Source organism: Cydia splendana, chromosome 22, assembly GCF_910591565.1.
Source record: "Cydia splendana chromosome 22, ilCydSple1.2, whole genome shotgun sequence".
NCBI classification, from domain to species: Eukaryota; Metazoa; Arthropoda; class Insecta; order Lepidoptera; family Tortricidae; genus Cydia; species Cydia splendana.
Genome location: NC_085981.1, coordinates 2,781,770 through 2,807,075, shown reverse-complemented (window position 1 = coordinate 2,807,075; position 25,306 = coordinate 2,781,770). Strand labels below are relative to the sequence as shown.

Below are 25,306 nucleotides of genomic sequence, written 5' to 3'. Positions count from 1 at the left end.
TGTTTCAAAATGTTTACTCTATCCTCTCCCAGAGCCCGTCTCCGGACACGTTCAGCTCCATCGTCATCGTGGACGCTGACGGCCGCGTCTACAAGACCGAGTCACTCGTCGTCTACTCCAAATCTCACCCATTGGTGGACGTCAAGTACACCAACCCCAACAGCCCGAAGACTAGCAGGTAATAGAAAATGTTCTTTGATGTATTTTCTTCCCATTTCATATCCAGCATTCCAATCATGTAATCCGACATGATATTTACAGAAAAATATCTTCTATTATTTCCGTATTTTTCTTTCCTCTTGCACAAAACTTACCATTTGTTGTTTGGCAGGATCTACCTTAAGGGTGAATACCCCAACCAACACCAAGGCAAGGCCGAAATCAAGATAGAAAACATCAAGGATGTCAGCTTCGACGTCGTATCTGAAGCCCAGATACAAAACAACGACATCAACCTCAAGACCTTGGCCAACTCTGATGCTCTTGGATGGAAGAACTACAACGTTCAGATCGTAAGCAAGGATGCTGGAAGCGGCAAGCGTCTTGAGTTCCATGCTACCAACGCTGGAAAGAATATCCTCAGTGGAAGCACCTCGTTCATTAGCAAACAGGAAGGCCCGAAGACTATCATTGAAGGTTCTGGATCCGTGAAGGTTAAGGATGAGCAGAAGTCCGCTAACTTCAAGTACATCCGCACTCTTCTGACTGAAGGCAACGAGCAGGGAGTTGAGGTAAGAATCAACCGAAATCTCAAAACTTATCGACATGAACTTGCTATGTTGATACTCTTATTAGTAATGTTCGACGTTTGTAAAATTAAATATCTCTAGAAAATAAGGATTGACCATTTTGTCTATCCCATCCTTGGTTCCCTCTCTCTCTTTTCTCATAATCCACAGTCATATATTTTTCTTCATTTTTATCAATATGTTCATTTTTTTTAGACTTTCCTGAACCTGGCTATCGGCGAGCGTAGCTACGTGGCTGAGTCCCGTGTCACCAATCTGGAGTACAAGAACTCTTACGTCTACTGCGAGGAGAAGAAGCAGTGTGCTAACGCTGAGCTCCACTCCAAGATCAACGTCCAGAGTGAGTACATCTAAACTATTTTCAAAAATCTCAGTTACAGTACCTAATAGAATTCACTGGAGCTTGAGCTGGAGAGTTACTGCGGTTTCAAGAAAGTAGCTTCGATTTCCCAACGATTTCTTTTCTTCTTTCAATTTAATTTTCAACTTTCTCTCCTCAACAGAACCTGGCGTCTTCCAACACACGTTCAACCTAGGCGTTGACCTCCGCAAGTTAGGCTTCGCACCCGAGTTCGGTCTGCAGATCAACAACGAGGTCTCGGAGCGCAAGCTGCCTCAGTACAGCCTGGACCTCCACATCAATAAAGAGGACAAGAAGTACCATCTCCATGTGTACAGCACTCCCGACCAAGGCAGTAAGTAGTCATATGAATTTAATTTTTGTCATTTTGTCATTGCTAAATACTTATTTATTTTATTTATTTTATTTATTTAAAATTTAAATCAGGCAACAAGGCCCATATTACAAATACCTTACAGACTAACATACATATATATATATATATTATAAACTTAAAGACTAAACACTATTTATGCGACAAAACGGCGTGGCTCCGTTGAATCGGCTGTTCTTGTGTCGGATTCGGCAGTTTGCCCCGGAACCTCCGAAACACGACACCTGTCGGCCAGAAGTCGGCGCACTCGATGGTCTCTTGCAGCGGTCGCGGCACGCGCACCACAAAAGAGTTGAAGTGCACGTAGTGGCGCGATCGAAGCTGGAGCACCCTCAGCGAGTAACCGGTCTTCTGGTGTACGTACTCCACCACTTCAGCAGCCGTGGCGGTGTAGTGCAGGCGCGATTACTACAGTCTAGGGTCTACTAGGACATTGTTTCGTCAAAGTCTAAGCTGACGGGCTAAATTATTGAAAATTTAAGTCATGCTAGTAAAATTTTGCGTGTTCAAGTAGCCATAGATTAATTGTTGAGGATACTCCTATCGTGTACTCTACTCTATTCACTAACAATTCCTAAACTTGATTGCAAAGACATAAAGTCTACGATTATCATATCAGTATTTTATTCCAAGAGAGTAAATTCCATTCGATCTCATCAAGAATCATGACCAGAATAGAAAACAATTAAAAACTAGCATTTCTAGAGACCGATAGAAGATTTGTGGGAAATTGTTACTAACTAACCTTTTTCCCCCAGAATACCCCGCCGGGGTGACCCTGACTCTCCCCACCCGCGTCCTGGCCCTCGAGTCCGTCGTCTCCTACCCCACGGACAAGGCCCTGCCGTTCCCCATCCAAGGCCACATCGAGCTCCACCCAGACAAGAACAAGCCACAGCACAAGGCCGCTGCCAGGTTCCGTGTCGATGTCACCGGCGCTGAGAAGTCGCACAGTGCTATTGCTGAGCTGGGCTTCAGCCATCCTAAGTTGGGCAAGGTAAGTTATCCTCCAACTAGGGCTTGCAATTCGAATATTCGAATATTCGAATTTGTCGAATATTCGGCCTGTTTTGATATTCGAATATTCGGCCGCTCAGGTTTCGAATATTCGAATATTTTTTATTACTATAAAAAATCTATTTAATCCGCTGCAGTTACAATTTCTGTGTGTTTTCCGGGTATTTACAGTGAATGAGTAATATTGTAAATTTACTGTATTCCTCTCGATAGACTTCGTGAATACAGTGAAACCTAACTCAATTTGAAAGAAAACGAAATCAAAAAGTATGTTATTTTTACGGTGCATAAGTTTTAAGTTAAAGGGTCATTCTGTTTATTAAGACTAAACCTTGCCCGCACTTATCGCAATTCTCAAATTTGATCATACCAAACCTGCCCAAGTGCCCAACTAGGTAATCTAACTATGCACCTTTAGCTGACAAATAATCCAGTAGTCAACTAACTTTTTCCCTTAAATATTCCAATATTATATAATTAAGCCGACCATTAATTAAGGCCTCTGAGTGACTACAAGTTAATTTAAATCAGAAAATAATTACCTACTAAAAAAAATTTCTTACATACCTAGGTTTGGTTTAGATGATTAAAGTTATATTATTTCACTCAACGGCGCATTTATAATAAAAGTTTTATCTAGAAATATTGAATATGTCTTATTTTGGCGTTTTACTTGTTTTTATAAATGTGCGCATCTCATAGTAGGATGATAAAATCTAGTCAATTAAGTGGATTTCTGCAAAATATCATTAGTTTTAGCAATATGTGAAATAAGCTTTTGAATAAAACGATAATAAACCGATTTCTCGTTCTTTTTCTTATTTTTTATAATATAATATGTCGTCAGAAAAAGTCGAATATTCGAATACCTGAAAGTTTCGAATATTTGCAAGCCCTACCTCCAACGTAAAATTACTAAGATAAGAGCTTCGATTTTACAAAGTGGCATTCTGATACTCAGGGTGATTTAGTAATTCATTTGAAATCTTAAGATTAAAGAATTTATATTGATCCCTGAAAATTTCAGCCAAGTAAGAAGCGCGTAATGACGATTCAAATGCTTACTTGTTTATGCTCTCAAAGGCATTATTAATGACAGTATATAATATCTGTAACATCTACCAAATTAACCTTTCCATCTCTGCATTTCAGAGCTATCTAAATAATATATCTTCTCTCGTGTATCGTGTGTAATCTGATCTCTTTTGTGTACTTAATCTGTACTCTTTTATTTATTCAATTAATTGTTGTTAATTTTTAGGAGGCCGTCATCAAGGTCAAAGGTGGGCTCCACACCCCGGCCGAGAACACCGTTAAATTCGAATCTTCTGCGTCCATCTCACACCCTACTCTTGGCAACGTGAGTATTCTATATACCTAGGCAACATGGAAAAGCAACGATCAATATCATTGTCTCTAGTTTCCCTACAAACCTCTCTCTATCTCTCCCTTCTCTTCTCTCCCTCTCTTATACTCTTTTCTGTGTGTGTGTGTGTGTGTGTGTGTGTGTGTGTGTGTGTGTGTGTGTGTGTGTGTGTGCGTGTGTGTGTGTGCGTGTGTGTGTGTCACGTGTGTGTGTGTGTGTGTGTGCGTGTGTTGGCAATTTCTACAATCAGCCTACCGCCTCCCCTATCATAGGGTTAAAAAAAATCACCGAATAAGTTTTCCGTTTTTTGTCCTGACCTAACATACAATTTCTGATTTTTGTTGCAGGACCGCGAAACGAAGATTCTCTTGGAAGCCAGCCCGTCTCTCGTCAAACTGCTGGTAAGTACTAAGTACATTATCCTTGTTGTAGAGTAAACATGCTTAAAGTAAAACAAAGTAACGGAACTTGTGTAAATCTGCGAAGAACATCAAAATACGACAAACTTACTTATCCAATTGACTCACAAAAATAATTTACCACAGATTCAATATATATCAATCTAATTCCTAACCTTCTCTTTTCAGGTGGACACTCCCCTCGTCAAGGTCATCGACCTGGAAGCCAAGTCTGAGCTGAAGGAGAACCTGCAAAAGGGTGACGTGAAGATCAGCCTGCTGCAGGGCAAGCCCGTGCTCGCACGCTTCATTATCCAAGACTTCCAGTACTACGAGTTCACTACTGGATACAGTGGTATGTCTATTTCTTCTTTCCAGTCGTATCCTCATTGCTGAGGGTCGTGATTACCAACGCTTAATACCACTTTCTTCCAGGCACTCCTATCCTGCGCCATTTGCAGGCAGGTCTGGGCCTTGGGTCCTGCATATGCCTTTACTGTGTCTATCCACCGGGTAGGCGCTCTTCCTCTACTTCTCTTCCCTTCTACGTGACCGACCATTATCAATACCTCTAGACTATCTTCGCGTCTAGCCACGTGTCCGAAGAATCGAAGTATGCGCTGTGTGCAAATAGTGGAGAGTCGTGTTCGAATTTTCAGCTGGCTAAGGATTGATTCGTTTGTGCGGCGGTCCGTCCACTTGATCCCCAGCATTTTCCGCCAACACCACATTTCGAACGCATCAATCCTTTCCTTTGTTCTTGCCTTCAGGGTCCACGTTTCTGACGTATATAGAAAGATGGAGAAGATTAGGGTCCGCATTAAATTCACTTTTGTTTTCACGCGTATTCCGCGGTTCTTCCATATCTTCTCCAATCTTTTTACCGCGGCTTTTGCCATCTGACCTCTGCGCACCACCTCTTTGTCGCAGTCGCCATTGGATCGTATTAGAGAGCCCAGGTATATGAAATCGTCCACAGTATCCAGATCTTGGAGTTCGTACGTACGTGGCGCAGTGTTGTTCCTGTCTACGAACATCAGCTTGGTCTTGCCTCTATTGATTCTCAAGCCGTACTCCAAGCTGACTGTTTCCAGGGTCCTCAACATTTCCGCTAACTCCTCCTCGTTCGATCCCACCAGAGTCGTATCGTCGGCGAAGCGTAGATTACTTATGCGATTTCCTCCTATCTTTACACCGCCATTCCAGTTTTCCAGTACTCTACGCATAATGTGTTCTCCAACCAGATTAAAAAGTACAGGGGAGAGTATACAGCCCTGGCGGACTCCACGTTCTGGCTTAAAATTGCCTGAGACGGTGTTATCTAGCCTTACTTTCGACTGTCCATCTAGGTATAAGTTTTGAATCAGAAACCTTAGGTGCTCGGGTATGCCCATCTCATCCATGACTCGCAGCATATGACTCCAGTTAATACAGTCGAACGCTTTTGCGTAGTCTATAAAACATAGTGCTAACGGTATGTTGAATTCCCGACTTTTTTCTATTAACTGTCTCAAGTTAAATATTTGCTCACGCGTCCCTCTGTTTTTAACAAAACCGGCTTGTTCCCTGGAAATCACTTTGTCACTGTAGTAGGCTAGTCTCTCTTTAATAATATAGAGAAGAATTTTGCTCGCATGTGATATCATCGAGATAGTCCTATAGTTCTCGCATTTGCGTGTCGATCCTTTTTTATGCAGTGGTACTACGATCGACTCTATCCAGTCTTCTGGCCACTGGCCCGTACGCCAAACCTTGAGGCATATGGTATGGATCAGTTTAGTACCGGCGTTTCCTAATTGTTTTAGTATTTGTGCTGTTATTCCGTCACTGCCAGGTGCCTTCTGTTTTAGTTTCCCGATAGCAAGTTCCACTTCCCGAAGGAGAATGTCAGGTTCTTTAGTATTGTAGTCCATTCTCTCGTCACCTTCTTCGGATGCGTTACTCCTATAAAGACTCTGACAGTACGATCTCCATCGCTCTAGTACTAATGCCTTGTCAACAATAGGCACTCCCTTTTCATCTTCTACTGTCCAACTCTTAGGTTTAAATTCTCTTGCAAGAAATTTCACTTTTTGAAACATATCTCGAGCGTGAGCTTTTTGGGCGTTTTTCTCTAACTCCTGGCATACTGTATCCAAATAGGCACTTCTGTCTCTTCTGCACAGGTTCTGCACCTTGCTATGCAACTTTGAGTAACGTTGCCGCCGCTCCTCCGTGGTTATGCCACTCTCTTTAAGGGCTTTCCTCTCCAGAACAGCGGACCAGGCTTCATCACTCATCCATTCTGCCTTAGGGCGATTTTCACTCCGGTCTTGCCGTACTCGTTGAACTGTTGTAGTGAGTGTCACCTTCAGCTTCTCCCAAGTTGCGTTGGCTGACTCAAAATCGTCTACTTCGATGTCGTTGAGTGGGGTCTTTACTAGCTCTTTAAATGCTGCTAGTTGAGACTCAGAAAGCGTCACCGTTGCCCTGATGGTGTTGCTCTTGGGTGCCTTCAGCCGCACTCTAAGTGTGACTGCCAGAAGTTGGTGGTCACTGCCACAGTCTGCCCCTGGTCTCGTCTTTGTGTTTAAGATAGAAGAGCGCCATCGCTTCCCTATGAGAACAAAGTCTATCTGGTTCTTATACTTCCCATTGGGGGAGCGCCAAGTCCACAGCCTCCGTGGGTGCTGTTGAAACCATGTGTTCATTATGGTGGTTCCTTGCTCCGCGCAGAAGTCTAGCAGTCTTTGTCCCCGCTCGTTCCTCACTCCTAGACCAAATTTTCCTACGACGTCCCTAAGATCGTCATCGAGTGTAGTCGTGCCGACCTTGGCATTGAAGTCACCCAACACAACCGTCACTTCTTTGTTTGGTGTTCTTTGATACACATCTCTAAGGGTTGCATAGAAAGCCGTTATATCTTCGACTGATGACTCCAGTGTTGGCGCATACACCTGTATGAGGTTGATTGGACATGGATGTGCTGAAATCCTGAGCTTCACAACTCGATCGCTAACCGTGTCATATCCCATCACTTTTTCCGACAACTTCTTGGATATTAAAAAGCCGACTCCGCTAAAAACGTTATCCGGTGTACCGGAATTTATCTGGAGGTTGCCAGTTGGAGATGTGAAATGGCCACTTTCCCTTATATGCGTCTCGCTGAATCCCAGGATATCGATTCCGTACCTCTCCATCTCTCGCTCTATGATTTCAATTTTGCCGGCTTTTAGAAGGCCTCTGACGTTCCAGGTAGCTATTTTCAAGACCTCCTTCATGGTTTGTCTACGTTTTATTGGTGGCATCTGATCGACAGTAGCCCATTTTCTACCAACAGCCTGTCGATGCGCTGTTTTGTAGCCGGTCGCCAATTTCACACCAGGGGGCCCGGACCCGCCCTGGCGCCGGGTGTCAGCCGGGTGGCCCGACAAACCATTCCGTGTAGTGTTGCTATGCATGGTAATTTTCTTGGGATAAATCAGTAACGGTAGTGTCCCATTCCTTTCCGTCCCAGTCTTTTAGAGGTTATTTAATCCTCACGGCCTCTGTTGCCGCCCTTTAATTCAGGGTGTCGGGTTATTTGCCGCCGCCCGATGCTCGGCGTTGTTACTCGTTTAGCACCACCCGGGGGGCACGTGTGGGGTAGTGGAAGGTAATTCCCACGGACGCGAGCAACTTCACCCCCCATGTCATGTCTATTTATCATACGCTTTTTAGTTCATTTTTAGGGTTCCTTTTCACAATGTTTCCGTTAGTTTTTTAACTTTGCCCAGAGTCTCCACATTATAAACATACTAGCTTGCGTCCGCGACTTCGTCTGCGTAGAATTAGTTAGAGTAAGTACAGCGCCTGTATTAAATCTAATGGCAATAATTTCGAGCATAATATGCTTAATTGCTTACACCAATTAATAGGCGATTCATCAATTTGCTCATTTCCACCCCCCTTTTCACCCTCTTTAGGGTTGACTTCCGACATAAAAACTATCCAATGTCCTTCCCCGTGACTCAAACTATCTCTAAGTATGCCAAAACAAAATCAGTTCAGTGGTTTAAGCGTGAAGAGGTAACACACAGACAGAAAGACAGACAATAAGGAAGTATTGATATGGATTTAACCGAAGACCACAACTCTCGGTCTAGTCAAGTCACAGGACTTCAAAGATCCATCGAACTATTTCTACCTTGACCATTGCTGATCTTATGTGGATCGCCATCTGGTACAACTATCGGCTTAGACTTCAGAGAGTAGGATGATTTGTTCTAAGCATGACAGTATTTTACTTATTTATGATATTGACAAACCCCGTTTTGTTGTGCAGACGACAACGGCCGCAGACTAACCGTGGTCGGCCATATTGAGCCGGAGAAACGCGTTGACATCAGCGCTGACATCGTGCTGCCGAACCAGAAGAAGAACATCATCCATGGAGCCTTGTATCTTGACGGCAACCTGGTCAAGAGCGAGTACGGCGTGTCCAAGGAGAACTTCAACTACTTCGTGGTGAGAACAACTAATACATCAAATACAAAAGACAAAAACACAAGTCATCATAAAATAAATGCACAAAAAACCATACCAATAGCACCTAATCAAATAACCCACCACGAGTTATTCAAGGCGCAAAAGTTCTCAACACGCTCGCTGCCTTTCCGCGTTGAATCGCAATAGATAACCTTTGCTCCAGAAATGACCCGGAGCGGGAATCAAGTCCCCTCATTCGCAAGCGACTCCCAAGCTCTCTAAAGAAGGAAACACACAACTAATTACTACATAATAAAAAGTGTGCGACTATTGGTTAATCGACTATGGCGCCCATATCACCAACTTTACAAGGACAATTTCCTGTACATTCCTTTTCTTATTGGCAACCGTACATTTCTGGTACGGCGAATTGTCAATTTCAGGTGCCAATTGCTCAGAAAGCAGTTGAAACGTTTTTAAACTTACCTCGATTTTTTAACTTAGATGAATAAATAATAAATTAATTTTAATTGCAGTCGAGTTTAAAGACCTGTTAAATTATATCAACTCTAGATCGGGTCACCAGCTTTCCAGCCTAACAGGATTTTTTTTTCAGAATGCCCTGAAGAACGACCTAGCCACCTTGGAGAACCGCATCAAGGAGCTCGGAGAGAAGGCCAGCAAGGACTTCAAGGACACCCTCAAGCGTGTCGAGCCCACCGCTAAGAACATTGAGAAGTCTCTTGAGGAGGAGCTTTCCAAACTCAACCAAGAGATCGCCAACGACAAGGTGCTGAAGGACACCTTCCACTTCTTGTAAGTATTCATTTCTTATACATTCCTTTATGGCAACGGTAGAGGCAATAGTAGAGGCAACGGTAGGGATGGGTAAATTTTCAGATTCTGACAATTTACCCCATTTGACTCACCAGCACACTTCACGCACACTACCTCACATTACTGGGACATTAGTTTATTTAGTTTGGTATTAACCACTGGCCTCCTTTGAGGAACAGAAACTGTAAAAGCGTTCCATTGAAAAAAGAATGAGAAACAATACATTTTAATCTTGCTTTCCTTGTCTGTTCATGTCACACATGATGTATTTAAATGTAAATGGATAGAAGGGAATGCCCCAAAAAGATGGACCAGCGTAACAGTATCTCGAACGAGAAATAGACTACTCGTCCCTCTCTAATTAATACAGTTAGAAAAAGACGGGTAGTATTTCGCGGGCGAGAATAAGGCGAGATACTAGCCTACTAGGCTCCCATGTTCCATGTCTTATTCTCTCTCCTAGTTTTATATGCCCCCTAATGTGGATTTCATTTATTTATATAACTCCTCCGTTCTATTTCCAGGGGAGAAATCTACGTAATCATCGCTAGGACGATCGAAGATATTGTCAAGAGCACCAAACCCCTGGTCGACCAGACGTATGCCACCTTGAAGGAAACTTGCCAAAAGATCGAAGCTCTGTACGAAAAGAACGTAAGCAGTTTTATTGATTCCGATGTAAATGTAAAACTCCTCAAATATTATAGCACCAACTCGACCAAAGTAGGTATTAGGTTGTATCACAAGGGAGCAAAATTACATATTATTAAATTATGTTCACGTATGTTATGTAGTTCTGTTTATGTATGTTATGTATTTACGTACATTGAATCCGAAACAAAGCGAAGGTACTATAATCCCGAGAGTAGCGAGGGAAGGGAGGGAAGAAAAGGCCCTTTTCTGAATTGGTGATGCAGAAAAGAGCAGGTCAGCAGTCAGCTGCATTCATGTCGAAATTTTGCTAATCTTCAAGAACATAACGATCACAGCACAGTGAAATAATACTCTCCGTACTCTCGGCTTACTTGTGATATCTAAAATGAGCTCAGTACTGGAACGGGATGACTCATTACTGCTAGTCTTCCAAACTCTTCAATCTTTAAATCAATCCATAACCAACAATTCCTTTCCAGATCGAGCCCCAGCTCAAGCAGCTGTACCAGACCGCTGCAGCCCTGGTCCGAGAATACCTGGACGGTCTCATCGACCTGGTGGCGCACTTTGCTGCCCTGGTCACCGACTTCTTCGAGAAGCACAAGGCTGAGCTGCAGGAGCTGACCAACACCATTGCTGAGATATTCAAGGGTGAGTGGAATAAGAATTTCATCAGCATCAGGCAAATGTGATGTGCTTCTTAATTCTTCATGTTTTCTTCTTCTTAGTTTTTATGTTTGAAGGTTCCTTAATCTCGGAAATGTATTAAATCACATTTAGTAGATATATATTCACATTTTAACAGAATTTTTCGGGGACTTTCTCAGACTGCACAACGGGACTTAATCGCGTATTTAAGTTTTAAGATTTAGTCCCGTTGTGCAGTTTGATAATGTTTAATAATCGTGAAAGTTTAAATCAGTGACTTTCTCAGAGTTTTGAAAGCATTTTTCAATAAGCACGTCTGTAATATCATTCAGAACTGTTTGTTTATGTTTGCGATTGGCGTCTTATCTTCCGATCATAAACATATACAAAAACACTCTTTCTGAGGCTGTCCTGGTTATTTTACCGGCTATTTACTAAAGATAGCCCTATTTAAAGAAACATCAACGTATAATCTAGTTTTTTTTTTCTTGGTACTATTTTATAATTTTATTAAGGATGGGGTGGGAGGAGGTTACCCAAGCTTCCCAGGGTCAGTGTCAGTGGAAAAATATGATTCGAGCCCTACACCCCAGCAGAGGGTAACAAGATAAAAAAAGAAAAAGAAGAAGAATTATTTTATAACCTTAACCATTTTTTTTTCAGACCTGACCCGCCTGGTTGTGGCCCAGCTCAAGGAGTTCCGCGTCAGAGCTGGAGAGATCGCCAGCGCCATCACCCAACAGATCAAGGAGTTGCCCTTCGTTCAGACCCTCAAGGAAAGTGTACGTACCTTTCAAAATTGTATCACTTGCTTTTGGAAGCTATAGCGACCAACCATGACCCTTATTACCTGGGCAATAAAGTTCACTGAAAAATATCAATCAAAGTGGGTTCTTTTCTTTACTGACATAAAAGTTTTGCTTGTACGGACTAACTAAACTAAGTTGTAACAATAAAAACTAACTATATTTACTAAATGAAAGTTACAAATATATTGTCAGTCTAACGCGTCAATATATACACTGCTTCAAACATCAAAGAGTGATTTTTCTCTTGACTCACTATGGAACATATCAAACTATTTTTTTTTATCTGGCACTAGAGCCATCATAGTAAAGTGATATAATTTGGCAAAACTCGCTTATCAGTAGAGCACAGGCAGAAATAATCATGCTGTGTTTTTTAATGCCAATAATCTCAAAAGAGGGATGTATTTTAAACCACTGACAAAATTAATTGATTTAACAAATTAAGTTTATTGAATAGTTTTACGGTTTAGACTCACTTGTTTTAAGTCACTCGCGCGACTAGTTTCGGGGAGTCTAGGTCTCCTTTCTTAAGCACTAACAGCGCGAGCAGCGTTCACGACGGCCGTGTATCGCGTACTGCGGCGCGCTGCGTCGCACGCTGCACGCAAATTTTTGTTTTCGTTACCGTTACTAAGTATTTTTTTTCTACAGTGGCAAGAGCTGGCTGTGCCCGACCAGGTCATTGGTCTCCTGAACAACGTCTACAACGCCATCCAGGACGTCGTCCCCACACCCGAAGCCAAGGCCTTCGTTGAAGCGCTACACAACTATGTGCAGAAGGTATCTATCTTCATCTCTTCTTCTTCTTCCTCGCGCTATCCCGGCATTTTGCCACGGCTCATGGGAGCCTGAGGTCCGCTTCAAGACTAATCCCAAGAATTGACGTGGGCACTAGTTTTTACGGAAGCGATTGCCATCTGACCTCCCAACCCAGTGGGGAAACTAGGCCTTATTGGGATTAGCCCGGTTTCCTCACGATGTGTTCCTTCACCGAAAAGCGTCTGGTAAATATCAACTGATATTTTGTACATAAGTTCCGAAAAACTCATCGGTACGAGCCGGGATTTGAACCCGTGACCTCCGGATTGAAAGTCGCACGCTCTTACCGCTAAGCCACTAGCGTTTATTATTATATTAGGTATCTATCTTCATCTATCACGTGAAAAAGAACATGGTTTATTATGCCCAGCGTAAAAGGAATACTATGAAGTGCATCTTGGCTAGGTGTTTTTCTTATCTCACCTGAACGACCGTCCATAAAGGCTAAATAAATTATAATACGGCAACTGGCTCTATTACTGAGCTGCTGTACTGTAATCTCACCGAGCAAATTTCTCCTAAGTAATATTCTCCGTCCATCGTAGTGGATCGAATAATTTCAAGCTAAAGGCGAATCAAGGATCACTAAGATCTGTCAAAATTCATATCATTTTCTCTCTGTCTCTCCACGCCGTCTTCTCCCTCTGACACCGAGGATTTTGAAGTTCAGTTTGGTATTGAGCATATTATGTTCATCCATCCTAATCAATCTACCGACTGAATGGTTCTAGCTAATCGAACATCCCAGTGTAATACGGTTTTCTAAAGACCCTTAACAAAAACCTGACTTTTCTTATAGAAACTCAAGCAAGAGAAGTGCGACGACGCCAAGGAGATCCGCCAGATCTACGAGAAGTTCGCCGTGGCTCTGACGTCACTGGTTCAGTTCGTGCGCGGCCGCGTCAACGCGGCTGGCGTGCCCGGCATTGTCAATCTTAACCCGGTGAGTACGAAGTTACTACTAACATTTCTGCAGGAGGATTGAATTTGAAGGTCTAAGTTAAATTATTTGAACATGAATGGAAGAAAAACATTATGGATCAAAATTATCTAGACTCTTACCACGCCAACTTTGCACTAACTTGGCAGTAAGAATTCATACATATCCCTCTATACCTACTTGGCGTAGCACTTAGCAATAAAATTTTGCGTTGTTTAACTTTAGATACTTCTACGGAAGCCACAATCGGAACAAAGATTGAAGCCAGCAAAATCTAGAGAAAAATATTTTTATAATTTTCTAGAAACACGGAAGGTTTATAACCGCATTATTGAAGCCTGTCAACTCTCATTTTTGTGTAACTTTTGTATTAGTATCTAGACAATGTAGTATTATCAGTATTAGTGTGAGGGCAGTCCTAATCCTTTAGTAGGTAAAATGAGCAGTCAAACGTATCTAAGAGGCTGTTGATGATCTACAACTCACCCTATTTCCAGACCGCCTTCTTCACCGCCCCTGGCCGCTTCTCCGCACCGTCCATCTCCGGCGTGGCTTCCTTCAGTCTTCTTAACCAGTTCCTGAGAGGAGACGTCCCTGACGCCCTCGCCCTGCTCAGGGCCTACCGCCCACGCAGCCTGAACCCGCTTGATGAGATCCCTGCTAAGCGTAAGTTGATATTACATACATACATCACTGGCTCAGTGACCCAAAGAGGATCTTGGCCTCTGACACAAGAGAGCGCCGCTCTGCCGTATTCTGCACCACTTCACGCCAGTTGGGTATTCCGACGGCGGACAGGTCTTTTTGGGCTTTGTCACTCCAGCGGTATCTGGGACGCCCAGCTTAGTTGATATTAATCCTTGTTTACCTGTACTTCTTCCAAATAACTGGAAACACTTCCAAAATCTTCTACCACTTAAAACGTGTCCACGAAAGTGATACAGAACAAGCCAAGAATAATTACTTATCCAAATATTATGTATTCGCCAACTTTAGATGTACTTACCTGAAAAGATTAATTTTATTTAAAGAACAACGTTTTCAACAAGCAGTTTGTAGATTTTAAATGCGACTCTAGTTTTGGATCCTTTGCCAAGACACTGGACTGATTTCAGTCTATGCAGCGGTCAAACCTGTTCTGTACAAGTGGTTGATTGTTTCATCTGCCATCAACAATGACATATACAGTCGCAGGATTTCATTCTAGTCTGGTCAGCTACTTAGTGAACGCTTTATAGAATATGGCGTAAGTTTACTCTCTGCACCACTTCACAAATTCAAGAAGGATTTTTCCAAAAATTTATATCTGATCTTACTTCCACAGTCCGCGCTGTGGTCGTCAATGGCCAGCATATCTTCACCTTCGATGGGCGCCACCTGACCTTCCCCGGCAACTGCCGCTACGTCCTTGCCCACGACTACGTCGACAGGAACTTCACTCTGGCCATTCAGCTGCAGAACGGCAACCCGAAGGCTCTCATCCTGGAACACCAGGATGGCAAGTCTATTGAGCTGAAGGAGAACGGACAGGTATGTGCTTGATACCTATCGAAACTACGAGTCAGTTACACTAACCACAATTAGCAGACTGATCAACGATCAGCGGTGAACTTTGGAACTTCTAAAATAAAATGATAACATTGACAGACGGTTTGGTGTAACCGATCCTAATTCTTAGCGATCAGGGACTATGTGAGCTATGCTCTTCACAGAACCACAAATTTTCTTGTCTCTCCGATTATATCAGAATAATATGTACCTAATCTCACAATTAGCCCGGTTACTCATGTTGCTGAGACATTAGTAGGTATTTATCAATTCCTCCCTCCGTTTTAACTTTTTAAATAGACTCCGACCAAGCTAACCCTGCACTAATCTGGCAAACGACAGACATGACAGTGGTGCTTCCACAATCTGATGTTTTAATCTGAACAATAATGCTTTGTAAATAATGTGTAAATAAGTAACACCCTTGTTCAGGTTATGTACAACGGCGCTGCCCACGGCTTCCCCGTGTGGGAGAAGGATGTGTACGCCTACAAGATGGCCAACGGCCGTATCGGTCTCGGCTCTCGCTATGGCATCTCGGCTATCTGCACCAGCAAACTGCAGGTAAGGCAAACTCAACCTTAACAACTTTGATATATTGGTGAAACTTCAATGACATTAATAGCCTTACATCATTAAGATCATTGCTGTTGCTTTTTAATAGTGAATGGTTCTCTAATTGTTTCCTTTTCTTAGGTGTGCTACGTTGAGGTATCTGGCTTCTACCTGGGCAAACTCCGCGGTCTTCTCGGAGACGGCAACAACGAGCCCTATGATGACTTCAGGCTGCCCAACGGCAAGGTAAGATATAAGTACGGTTGATACTTATCAACCGTACTCGATTAAAGGATGGCTCACGCTAGATAGGGCCGTGCCCGGGACGGGGCGTCCGACATGTCTTTTTCTATGACGGCTGATCGGTGATAACGTGGTGCTTTCCATAGAAAACGAAGCTCCGGAAGCTCCGGCCCGGCCACGCCCGGTCTAACGTGAGTCATCCATCCAATTTGATTTCATGATTTCATAAACATCTCCATAAATTTCAAAAAATCTCGAATTTGGTCTGACTCGATAAAATGACGATGCATGGCATCTTTAAAAATTTGATATTCACATTCAAAACACTCGTTGAAAACGACTTCAAAACTTATATTCTTTATACATTTACAGTGGTATATCCTTTTCTATCCATCTGTGTTATAATCGCGATTTTTGAACTTCGAATTCCCCAGATCACCACTTCCGAGAGCGAATTCGGCAACGCCTACAAACTGGCTTCCAGCTGCCAGCCAGTGAAGACTCCTGAACATTCGGCACACCAGCACCACGCTGCGCTCCCGGCCGCCTGCGAAACTGTCTTCGGAGGAGCTTCGCCTCTTCGCCCACTGTCGGTTGTTCTCGATGCTGCTCCATTCAGGTACTTGCCAACATTCTTATAGCTTTTTGTTTTACTTGGTCTAGAATATTAGCTACAAGGAAGACACGCTTGTGATTGAGGCTGCCCCATCCCGGTGTTACTTAACCATCCAAACCGTTTTTGACCAAGAAATCGCAATGAAAACAGGCATAGCCTTCATCAAAAAGTATAGTAGATCTTAGTGTTTTCATACTTATATAAAATCGTAATCGAGAAATATATGATTACGCTTGACAGAATGTCTTTGAAATAATCAACTCATCACTACTGGATCGATGTGGATGTTCAGAAGGCTGCACAGTTCTGTGCTCGCAATGTAATCCTAATCTTATTTAATCTCAACAGACAAGCCTGCATCCACGCCGTCACCGGCGACGGTGCCAACGCGCTCCACCAGGCCTGCGACCTCGGCCGCGGTTACGCTGTCCTCGCCCTGACCGGCCTACTCCCCGCTGTTCTACCTCCAGCTTGCGTCCAGTGTACAGATGCTGACAAACCCAGAACGTTAGGAGAGAGCTACGAGCTTAAGGTTCCGAAGAAACAGGCTGATATCATTGTCACCTTTGAGACCACTAAGGTAAGTTAAAGCAACAGAAGAATCTATCATCGCACTCACTGGCCTACTGCCCACTTTTCTACCTCCAGCTTGCGTCCAGTGCACAGATGCTGACAAACCCAGGACTTTAGGAGAGAGCTACGAGCTGAAGATGCCGAAGAAACAGGCTGATATCATTGTCACCTTTGAGACCACTAAGGTAAGTTAAAGCAACAGAGGATTCTATCCTCGCCCTCACTGGCCTACACCCCGCTGCTCTACCTCCAGCTTGCGGCAAATGCATGGATGCCGACAAACCCAGGACGCTAGGAGAGAGCTACGAGCTGAAGGTGCCGAAGAAACAGGCTGATATCATTGTCACCTTTGAGACCACCAAGGTAAGTTAAAGCAACAGATAATTTTGTCCTCGCCCTGACTGGCTTACTCCCCGCTGTTCTACCTCCAGCTTGCGTCCAATGCACGGATGCTGACAAACCCAGGACGTTAGGAGAGAGCTATGAGCTGAAGGTTCCGAAGAAACAAGCTGATATCATTGTCACCTTTGAGACCACAAAGGTAAGTTAAAGCAACAGAGGATTTTGTTCTCGCCCTCACTGGCCTACTCCCCGCTATTCTACCACCAGCTTGCGTCCAATGCACGGATGCCGACAAACCCAGGACTAGGAGAGAGCTACGAGCTAGGTTCCGAAGAAACGGGCTGATATCATTGTCACCTTTGAGACCACTAAGGTAAGTTAAAGCAACAGAAGAATCTATCGTCGTCCTCACTGGCCTACTCCCCGCTGTGCTACCACCAGCGTGCGTTCAGCGCACCTTTTGAAAACCCAGGACGTTTTGAAAACCCATAGAAAATTTTAATTTCTCGTCCCTTTTTCTACTGACAAGTTGGGTGTATTTCAGTATATAACGTAGTTTTTAAATAGATTAAGTTGAAGCCAAAAAAAAATTTTATGTTAAAATTATCAAAGTATCCATCCTCAAAATAGGACTGATGGTAAATCCATATTTCTGTTAAGTACAATTCTGTAATAAACTAAAAACCTTTAGATTGTGCAGAAACCTTGAGCCGAAAGTAAGCTCAGTATTAACTCAGCATGATAATTGTAGCATTTAAGAGTCCCCAGCAAGCTCGGCCGAATTTCACAAACGGACTTTCCATCACATTTTATAACTACGTGTTGGATTGTAATGAAACTTTGAACATGCAATGACATGCGGTTTATCTAGTCCTGTAATTAGTTTTTATAGCTCCAGTTTATAAAACAAACGAAATAGAGCAACAATTAAACATGAACCTGTTTCCAGCCCACCGAGAAGAGCTACAAGGAGCTGGCCGTGCCGCTGGTTTCCCAGCTGGTGGACACCCTGAAGGCGAAGAAGATCGATGACATCAAGATCTACCTCACCGGAATCACACCTCAGTTCCCGTACCCTGTCATTTATGACACTGACCGTAAGTATAGTCATTAGACAAATCTTAATTGCGAATGCCTTTAAAAATTATATATATATAGGTTAGCTGGAAGAGATCCCTTGTAGGGATAAGTTCGCCTTTGTACTTCCATTACCTACTGTAATTTATTTTTTTATACCTGTGTTGTACACAATAAAGTGATTACTACTACTACTGCTACTACTATATTCCACAAATTACGAACGTGCCTCGAGTGCTCTAATGTTTGTTTGCATCGCGAATACAGACCCTGGTTCAATTCCAGCCCTGTACGGATATGATGGTCGTTCTTGTCTACGTGATAGCGTGATAAAACGTTGCCCTTCATTTTCTATCCCGCGGTATTAAAAAGTGTCAGTTATTTTATCAAGTGGATAAAACCATCCATAATACGCCGGCTGGACATTGTTTCTTTCGTATAATTATAATTATTTATCTTAAAAGTTTTAAACATTCTTTACATAGTATTAGTTATTATTCGCGAAGTTTTACTGCAGTACAAAAGCGTTATTAGTATTATTGTGAGCCTATTGTCTGCTGGGCAAAGGCCTCCCCCCTCTTCTTCCATTCGTCCCGGTTTTGAGCTACATCTGACCAGTCTCTCAAAAAAGGAGTCCAACAAAAGCAACAAAAAGCGTTACACAACTTTTACTTTTTTTAGTGAAACTGAAGAACGCGAAGGTTCAGTTCAACGACGAAAGCCGCGCCGAGCACGTCAAACACATCGTCACCGGCTGCGAGAAGGCCGACCAAGCCCAGAGGGTCATCCTGGACTTTGTCGAGGAATTCAGACGATTGTTCGGTAAGGGCTTTGATCTTTTCATTACCATCTTCATTCCCTGGCATTACATATATGGGTGAATCAACTTTTTTTTGTCACTCATTGCTATGATTACAGTCATCTGTGCAACTGTTAAAACCCTGGTATTTAAAAAACCAACCTTATTATGGCAGTTATTAGTCTTTTCCATAATGGGTCATCTACTTAGAGTCTGTGTGGAAAGAGAAGAGTCGTGAAATGTAGAGGAGCCCATACATTTTACGACTCTTCTCTTTCCGCACAGACCATAGCATATTAGTAGAACATAGTATAACCAACCAATTAACCAACTATGAATTATCGCCTAGCTGACGGGACAGAATAACAACAAAATGTTGAAATTATGTAGAAATCTATTTTCTCCCTACCCTCGATGTGATCAGTGCTTTTACTTTGCTCCAACATTGAGCCTTATTTATTGCTTGTATCTTCACCATAACTTGTTTTTTCTTCACCTTTTCTTAATTTGGAGGAAGGTTGATCTATGTAGGATTCTCTCCTAATATTCATCTTTTTTATTTTATTTATTATCTCAGGTCTTACCAACGTGGTGGCTGGATACCACTCAGTGCTAGAGCTGCCGCTGCGCCCCGGCGCTGTCAAGCATGCCATTAACGTCGTTGGAGAGTACTGCAAACCTCAAGACTTATTGGTAATTATCTTCTCTTAGCTACTGTCACGTCTGCCAAATGTCGAATAAGCTGTGAGACAACGAGAGAAAACTCGAATCGGGGATCTGATAGACCCCGCAGGCAATGGCGGGATGAACTAGACTCCTCCTTGAAGGAGTGGTCGGATAAAACACTGGTTTGAGGTCATTGGAGAGGCCTTTTTAAGATGCTAGATTACTGACAGATGAATAGTTTGCATTTGGCACCATGGCACCCTTTTCATTGAAAACTTGATAAAAAACAAATTAAAATATTTTCTGAAAAATAATTTAATTTGTTCAAATACTTCATAGTATGTATAATTCTTTCCAAAACCTAAACAACTCTAGGTATTTCTTCATAGTCAGTTTCTAACAACACATCTTTCTCAGGTCCGGTTCTTCCAAAGCCAAGCCTTTAACACCATCTTCGCCGAGAACGCCTACACCCACACCCTCATCACCGTCACCGAGGGTCTCCAGATCGGCGGCGGCAAGAGCCCCGACCAGGTCGTTGGGTGGACTGATGAAGCTGTGCTGCTGCTAGGAGACAAGAAGCAGAGCCGAGAGTCAGAGCAGCTCAGGCAGAGCTTGGATATCCGTAGAGACTCTTGCATTGAATTCGCTGAAGCGGTAAGTTCTTTGGCTTTTGTTTTGTAAGTAATTTTTAGCTTACTCTGGGTAACATTTTATTTAATTTTGGTTGCTGGGCCAAACTAGCCACAGACTGGATCCCATAGTATGGAAAACCAAGATTGAGATGATCGGACGGCCAAAATTATGTGAAGAGTGGCGGGAGTGTGCATTGGATCAAATGGAGGAAGAGGGGGGCATTTGCCCAGTAGCGGGACACTCTTATTCGCTAGGAAAAAAATTTTTTTTTGAGTTAAATAAATACCACTAACTCATTTCTTATTTCAGACGGACGGCATCACACTCTCATCCACCAACTACCTGAAGCTGAACCCTGGCCAGCAGAAGCAGTTCCTCCAAACAGCAGCTGGTGCCATCACGCATAAACTGCTCTCGCAGAACCTCATCCAGGACTGCACGTGCGGTTACGCTGATCCGTTCCTCGCCCGATCCTTCTGCGTGAACAAGAGCAGGAAGGAAGCTGTAAGTATCTTCTGTCTCTCTCATAAACTGCTCTCGCAGAACCTCGTCCAGGACTGCACGTGCGGTTACGCTGATCCGTTCCTCGCCCGATCCTTCTACGTGAACAAGAGCAGGAAGGAAGCTGTAAGTATCTTCTGTCTCTCTCATAAATTGCTCTCGCAGAACCTCGTCCAGGACTGCACGTGCGGTTACGCTGATCCGTTCCTCGCCCGGTCCTTCTGCGTGAACAAGAGCAGGAAGGAAGCTGTAAGTATCTTCTGTCTCTCATAAACTGCTCTCGCAGAACCTCGTCCAGGACTGCACGAGCGGTTACGCTGATCCGTTCCTCGCCCGGTCCTTCTGCGTGAACAAGAGCAGGAAGGAAGCTGTAAGTATCTTCTGGCTCTCTCATAAACTGCTGTGACCCCAAAATAAAATAAATGCCCCAACAAGTACCTATGTAGCCATACCAGCTTACTCATGTAAAGGAATTGACTGCATAAGGCGTTCAGTTTTCAGTTTGACCCCAATACCCCAATCTACAAGTCCAAGAATTAAATTGTCTTACGGGGCCCACAGATTACCAGTTCGCCGGACGATATCAGCCTGTCAGTTGTTCGGAGCTGTCAAATTTTGCGTTTAACTGACAGGCTGGCTGGTAATCAGTGGGCCACTTTATACTCAACTTTATGACCAAAATGCTTACGAATATTGCAGATGTGATGAGCTTATAATATGTGGATTGATCAATCAGTGTATGTAACTGTACGTAATTAGGCATTAAAACACTTGTGTGATGAAACTTGCTTTCAGCTCGTTTCATAAACCGTTTCATTATGTAGCAGTCTCACAACCTACTATTATTTAACTTTTTATGTTTTTAACCGTTACCTTTTGTTCACAGGCCCACAGAAGAAAGTAGAGCGACTGTATCTCAAATCTAGTGCTACCGACCAAATACTAGACCTACAATCAGTCATTCTGTTAGTGTAAATTAAAATCATTAGGCAATCATTGAGTATAGAAAGAAAGAATATTTAAAGTGTACCTATTTAAAGTTTTTAAGCGCCATTACAGTTGGATCAAGCTCTCTGCATGGCATTTGCAATGCAAAGAGTGCTAATGCCATCAAATGTGTAATTTCTATGAAAATAATTATGACGTTTATAATGACGCTTCCACTTTGTGTTCTGTCAAACTAGATGCAGAGTTATCTTAGACGGATTCCACTAACTTTAGAATTCGTATATTTGTTATAAGTAAGAGAAAAAAAATATCGGATTCTTTGAATGCAAAGAACCGAAGAAGAAGAAAAGAAGAAGAAGAAGAGAAGAAGAAGAAGAGTTTTGTTGTGAGTTTGAAGACGTGTCGTTAAGTCTTTGTGCCCATAGCGCCAAAAACGCCTCTAAGCGCTACGGCTTACGCAAATTAACCTTTTCTTTAAAGTTTACATTTACTGACTTGCGGCGCGATTCGGGAAATGATTTAGAGATTCACTAGATATGAAATAGTAAAGATATGTGACGTTCCACGAAAAAAGGTACCTTATGGCGGCTGGCGCTTACGCTATTATTAACGCCGCTCCAATATTCGGCCGGGGCAAGGGTACCTTTTGCCGTGGAACGTCACATATCTTTACTATTTCATATCTAGTGAATCTCTAAATCATTTCCCGAATCGCGCCGTTGAGCAAATTTTGTGTGTGCCTTACATATGTGATAAATGGCGTCTAAGTAGCAAAAATCGATGTTTATGGTGTATTGTTATAATTATTTGAACTATGTATCTCTCTTTTTCTCTACTCTGTGACATGTCAGGTTTTAAGGCAGTCTTAATTTATCAATGCCGATTATTCTGAAGGTATTAAATTACCAATCGCTTGACATTGTATTAGAATAATAAAAAATATGTTACAAGTTTTGCGTTTTACTTTAAAACAGTACTCCTTACCTTAGAGCATTTAGTAACAGGAGACGCCTTGGTTGTCATTTTCCTTATAAAACACTCTGCCGAGTAACGTACAAATAGCCATGTCAGATAAACGTCAGTCCATACACAAGTTTGCACAATTGTGCAAAGTTTTCGGCAGGCGGGTTACCCCTACATAATGTTGAGTCAGCGAGCCAATGTCCTTGAATTTATTTATGCGTCCACACCACACAATTGAGCGTAAAACTATCCCGTCTGCCGTCTGGTCACCTACTGGCGGTAATCATGCTGCTCCGCACATAAACTTACGTATAATTTGCTCTCATAAGTGCTCATCAAGACGAGTGAGATGACCAAAACAGCGTGTGCCTATAAATGTTGCAACAAACGTGAGTTCCACTAAATACTGCCAGGGTTCAGCTACAGCTCTATCTTGAGTATCTCCTAAGTGCTCAAAAAGACGAGTCGGATGACCAAAACATCAGCGTGTGCCTATATTGCCTAAAACCCGAGCTCCACTAGGTACTGCCAGAGTTCAGCATCAGCTACCTTGGGTACTATTCTACCAAGTGATCATCATGACGAGTCGGATGACCAAAACAGCGTTTGCTTATGTTGCACCAAACCTGAGTTCCAATAGGTACTGCCAGGGTTCAGCATCAGCTCTATCTTGGGTACTGCTCTCCCAAGTGCTCATTCTGACGAGTCGGATGTCCAAAATAGCGTGTATCTATGTTGCACCAAACCTGAGTTCTACTAGGTACAGCCAGGGTTTAGCATCAGCTCATCAGCTCTATCTTGGGTACTGCTCTCCCTAATGCCCATCAAGACGTGTCGAATGACTAAAACAGCGTGTGCCTATGTTGCACCAAACCTGAGTTCCACTAGGTACTGCCAGGATTCAGCATCAGCTCTAACTTGGGTACTACTCTCCTAAGTGCTCATCAAGACGAGTTAGATGACCAAAACAGCGTGTGCATATGTTGTATTAAACCTGAGTACCACTAGGTACTGCCAGGGTTCAGTATCAGCTATCTTGGGTACTGCTCTACCAAGTGATCATCATGACGAGTCGGATGTCCAACCCAGTGTGTGTCTATGTTGCACCAAACCTGAGTTCCGCTAGGTACAGCCAGGGTTCAGCATCAGCTCTATCGTACTGCTCTCCCAAGTGCTCATCAAGACGCGTCGAATTACTAAAACAGCGTGTGCCTATGTTGCACCAAATCTAAGTTCCACTAGGTAGATAACAAAAGCAATGAAAGCATCCAAAATGCGATTTTGCTCACTATCTCTACTTACTGCCGTATTCGAACTTCAAGATATTCAAAGAGGCGACACGTACTAGATCCATTCTAGATACGTTATAGTTTAGATATCAAGTAGTTCTCTTTTGCAGCTCAATTCGGGCAACCAATGTCACTTTTACGTTAGATAGAGTAAGATATCTATTAGATGTGATTTGGATCTCTATAAGTCATATCCTGTGGAAATCGTTCAACAGTATCTTCAGAATTGCGCAAATGTCAAATTTGACAGGTTAGATCTTAAACATATCGTTATCGTATCTTGGTGATGTCTAATAGATGTCTATTTCAAAATCCGAATCGGGCCCTTAGGCATATATAATACTTCCGTCAATTAACAGAAGTCAAAAGAGTCCTTTACCCTTTAGTTTAGTACAAATACAAGTCATGGAAAAAACTAGAGATATCGCCATCTTAAACAAAAACTACTCTAACCCCTTACAATACGGTTCAAATTACAAACGGACAGAATCATGTATCGATGCAAAAATGTAAACATAGCGATAAAACTTGTAGCTCTGGTCAAAGGGAATTATACCTTATTGCAACGAGCTAAAGTGACGTTTTGCATATTTTAAAAGTCATTATGTCTCCGTTTCTCAAAGAATGACGGAATATGGTTATTTCATTGACCGCAGACGCATTCTTTACTTTGTTTCCTTCTGATTACGGTCAGATGGTCAGGTATTGACCACAATGAAGCAAACAAGCGTACGGCATACAGAAGCAGTCACTGTATTCTGTAGACTCTACAGTGTACACGTTTACACTCTAGAGTGCTCATAATATTAATAAACGTAAAAAAAAATAAAAAAAATAAACGTAAGTTTACCTATCGGTATAGTGAGATTTTTATTAATGTGTATTAATTATGGGAAGAGTTATTATTTTAAGTATCATTAGGGCACCTTCAAAAAATCCAACTGTACCTACATTAAAACTGTTATTAATTTAATTTCTTATACTCAAACGTACAAAACAAATTTGTACCTATAATCAAATTAAAAGTAATAATATATGCAAGTATAAATATAAATAGATACGCAAGAAGGATAACAGTTATAATTTAAACCACATTAATGAGGATATTTAATAACGAAATATTAAAAAGAGCG

General features: G+C 42.5%; 1 protein-coding gene across 1 annotated transcript in view; it reads left to right on the top strand.

Moving 5' to 3' along the window:
• Positions 1 to 22,871, top strand: part of LOC134801440 (apolipophorins) — a 44,405-nt gene extending 21,534 nt beyond the window's left edge. Inside the window, exons 24-51 of the mRNA XM_063774000.1 lie at positions 33 to 178; positions 332 to 731; positions 945 to 1,089; positions 1,253 to 1,444; positions 2,242 to 2,480; positions 3,762 to 3,860; positions 4,214 to 4,267; positions 4,454 to 4,619; positions 8,568 to 8,749; positions 9,327 to 9,526; positions 10,072 to 10,201; positions 10,681 to 10,852; positions 11,513 to 11,631; positions 12,310 to 12,438; positions 13,277 to 13,420; positions 13,915 to 14,083; positions 14,742 to 14,947; positions 15,398 to 15,529; positions 15,662 to 15,766; positions 16,198 to 16,382; positions 16,728 to 16,843; positions 17,378 to 17,493; positions 18,244 to 18,391; positions 19,053 to 19,193; positions 19,748 to 19,863; positions 20,254 to 20,493; positions 20,782 to 21,222; positions 21,860 to 22,871. Coding sequence (XP_063630070.1) covers positions 33 to 178; positions 332 to 731; positions 945 to 1,089; positions 1,253 to 1,444; positions 2,242 to 2,480; positions 3,762 to 3,860; positions 4,214 to 4,267; positions 4,454 to 4,619; positions 8,568 to 8,749; positions 9,327 to 9,526; positions 10,072 to 10,201; positions 10,681 to 10,852; positions 11,513 to 11,631; positions 12,310 to 12,438; positions 13,277 to 13,420; positions 13,915 to 14,083; positions 14,742 to 14,947; positions 15,398 to 15,529; positions 15,662 to 15,766; positions 16,198 to 16,382; positions 16,728 to 16,843; positions 17,378 to 17,493; positions 18,244 to 18,391; positions 19,053 to 19,193; positions 19,748 to 19,863; positions 20,254 to 20,493; positions 20,782 to 21,222; positions 21,860 to 21,877 — 4,650 coding nt within the window. The 3' untranslated portion in view covers positions 21,878 to 22,871. The remainder of the gene's footprint in view (positions 1 to 32; positions 179 to 331; positions 732 to 944; positions 1,090 to 1,252; positions 1,445 to 2,241; positions 2,481 to 3,761; positions 3,861 to 4,213; positions 4,268 to 4,453; positions 4,620 to 8,567; positions 8,750 to 9,326; positions 9,527 to 10,071; positions 10,202 to 10,680; positions 10,853 to 11,512; positions 11,632 to 12,309; positions 12,439 to 13,276; positions 13,421 to 13,914; positions 14,084 to 14,741; positions 14,948 to 15,397; positions 15,530 to 15,661; positions 15,767 to 16,197; positions 16,383 to 16,727; positions 16,844 to 17,377; positions 17,494 to 18,243; positions 18,392 to 19,052; positions 19,194 to 19,747; positions 19,864 to 20,253; positions 20,494 to 20,781; positions 21,223 to 21,859) is intronic.
• Positions 22,872 to 25,306: the final 2,435 nt, after the last annotated feature.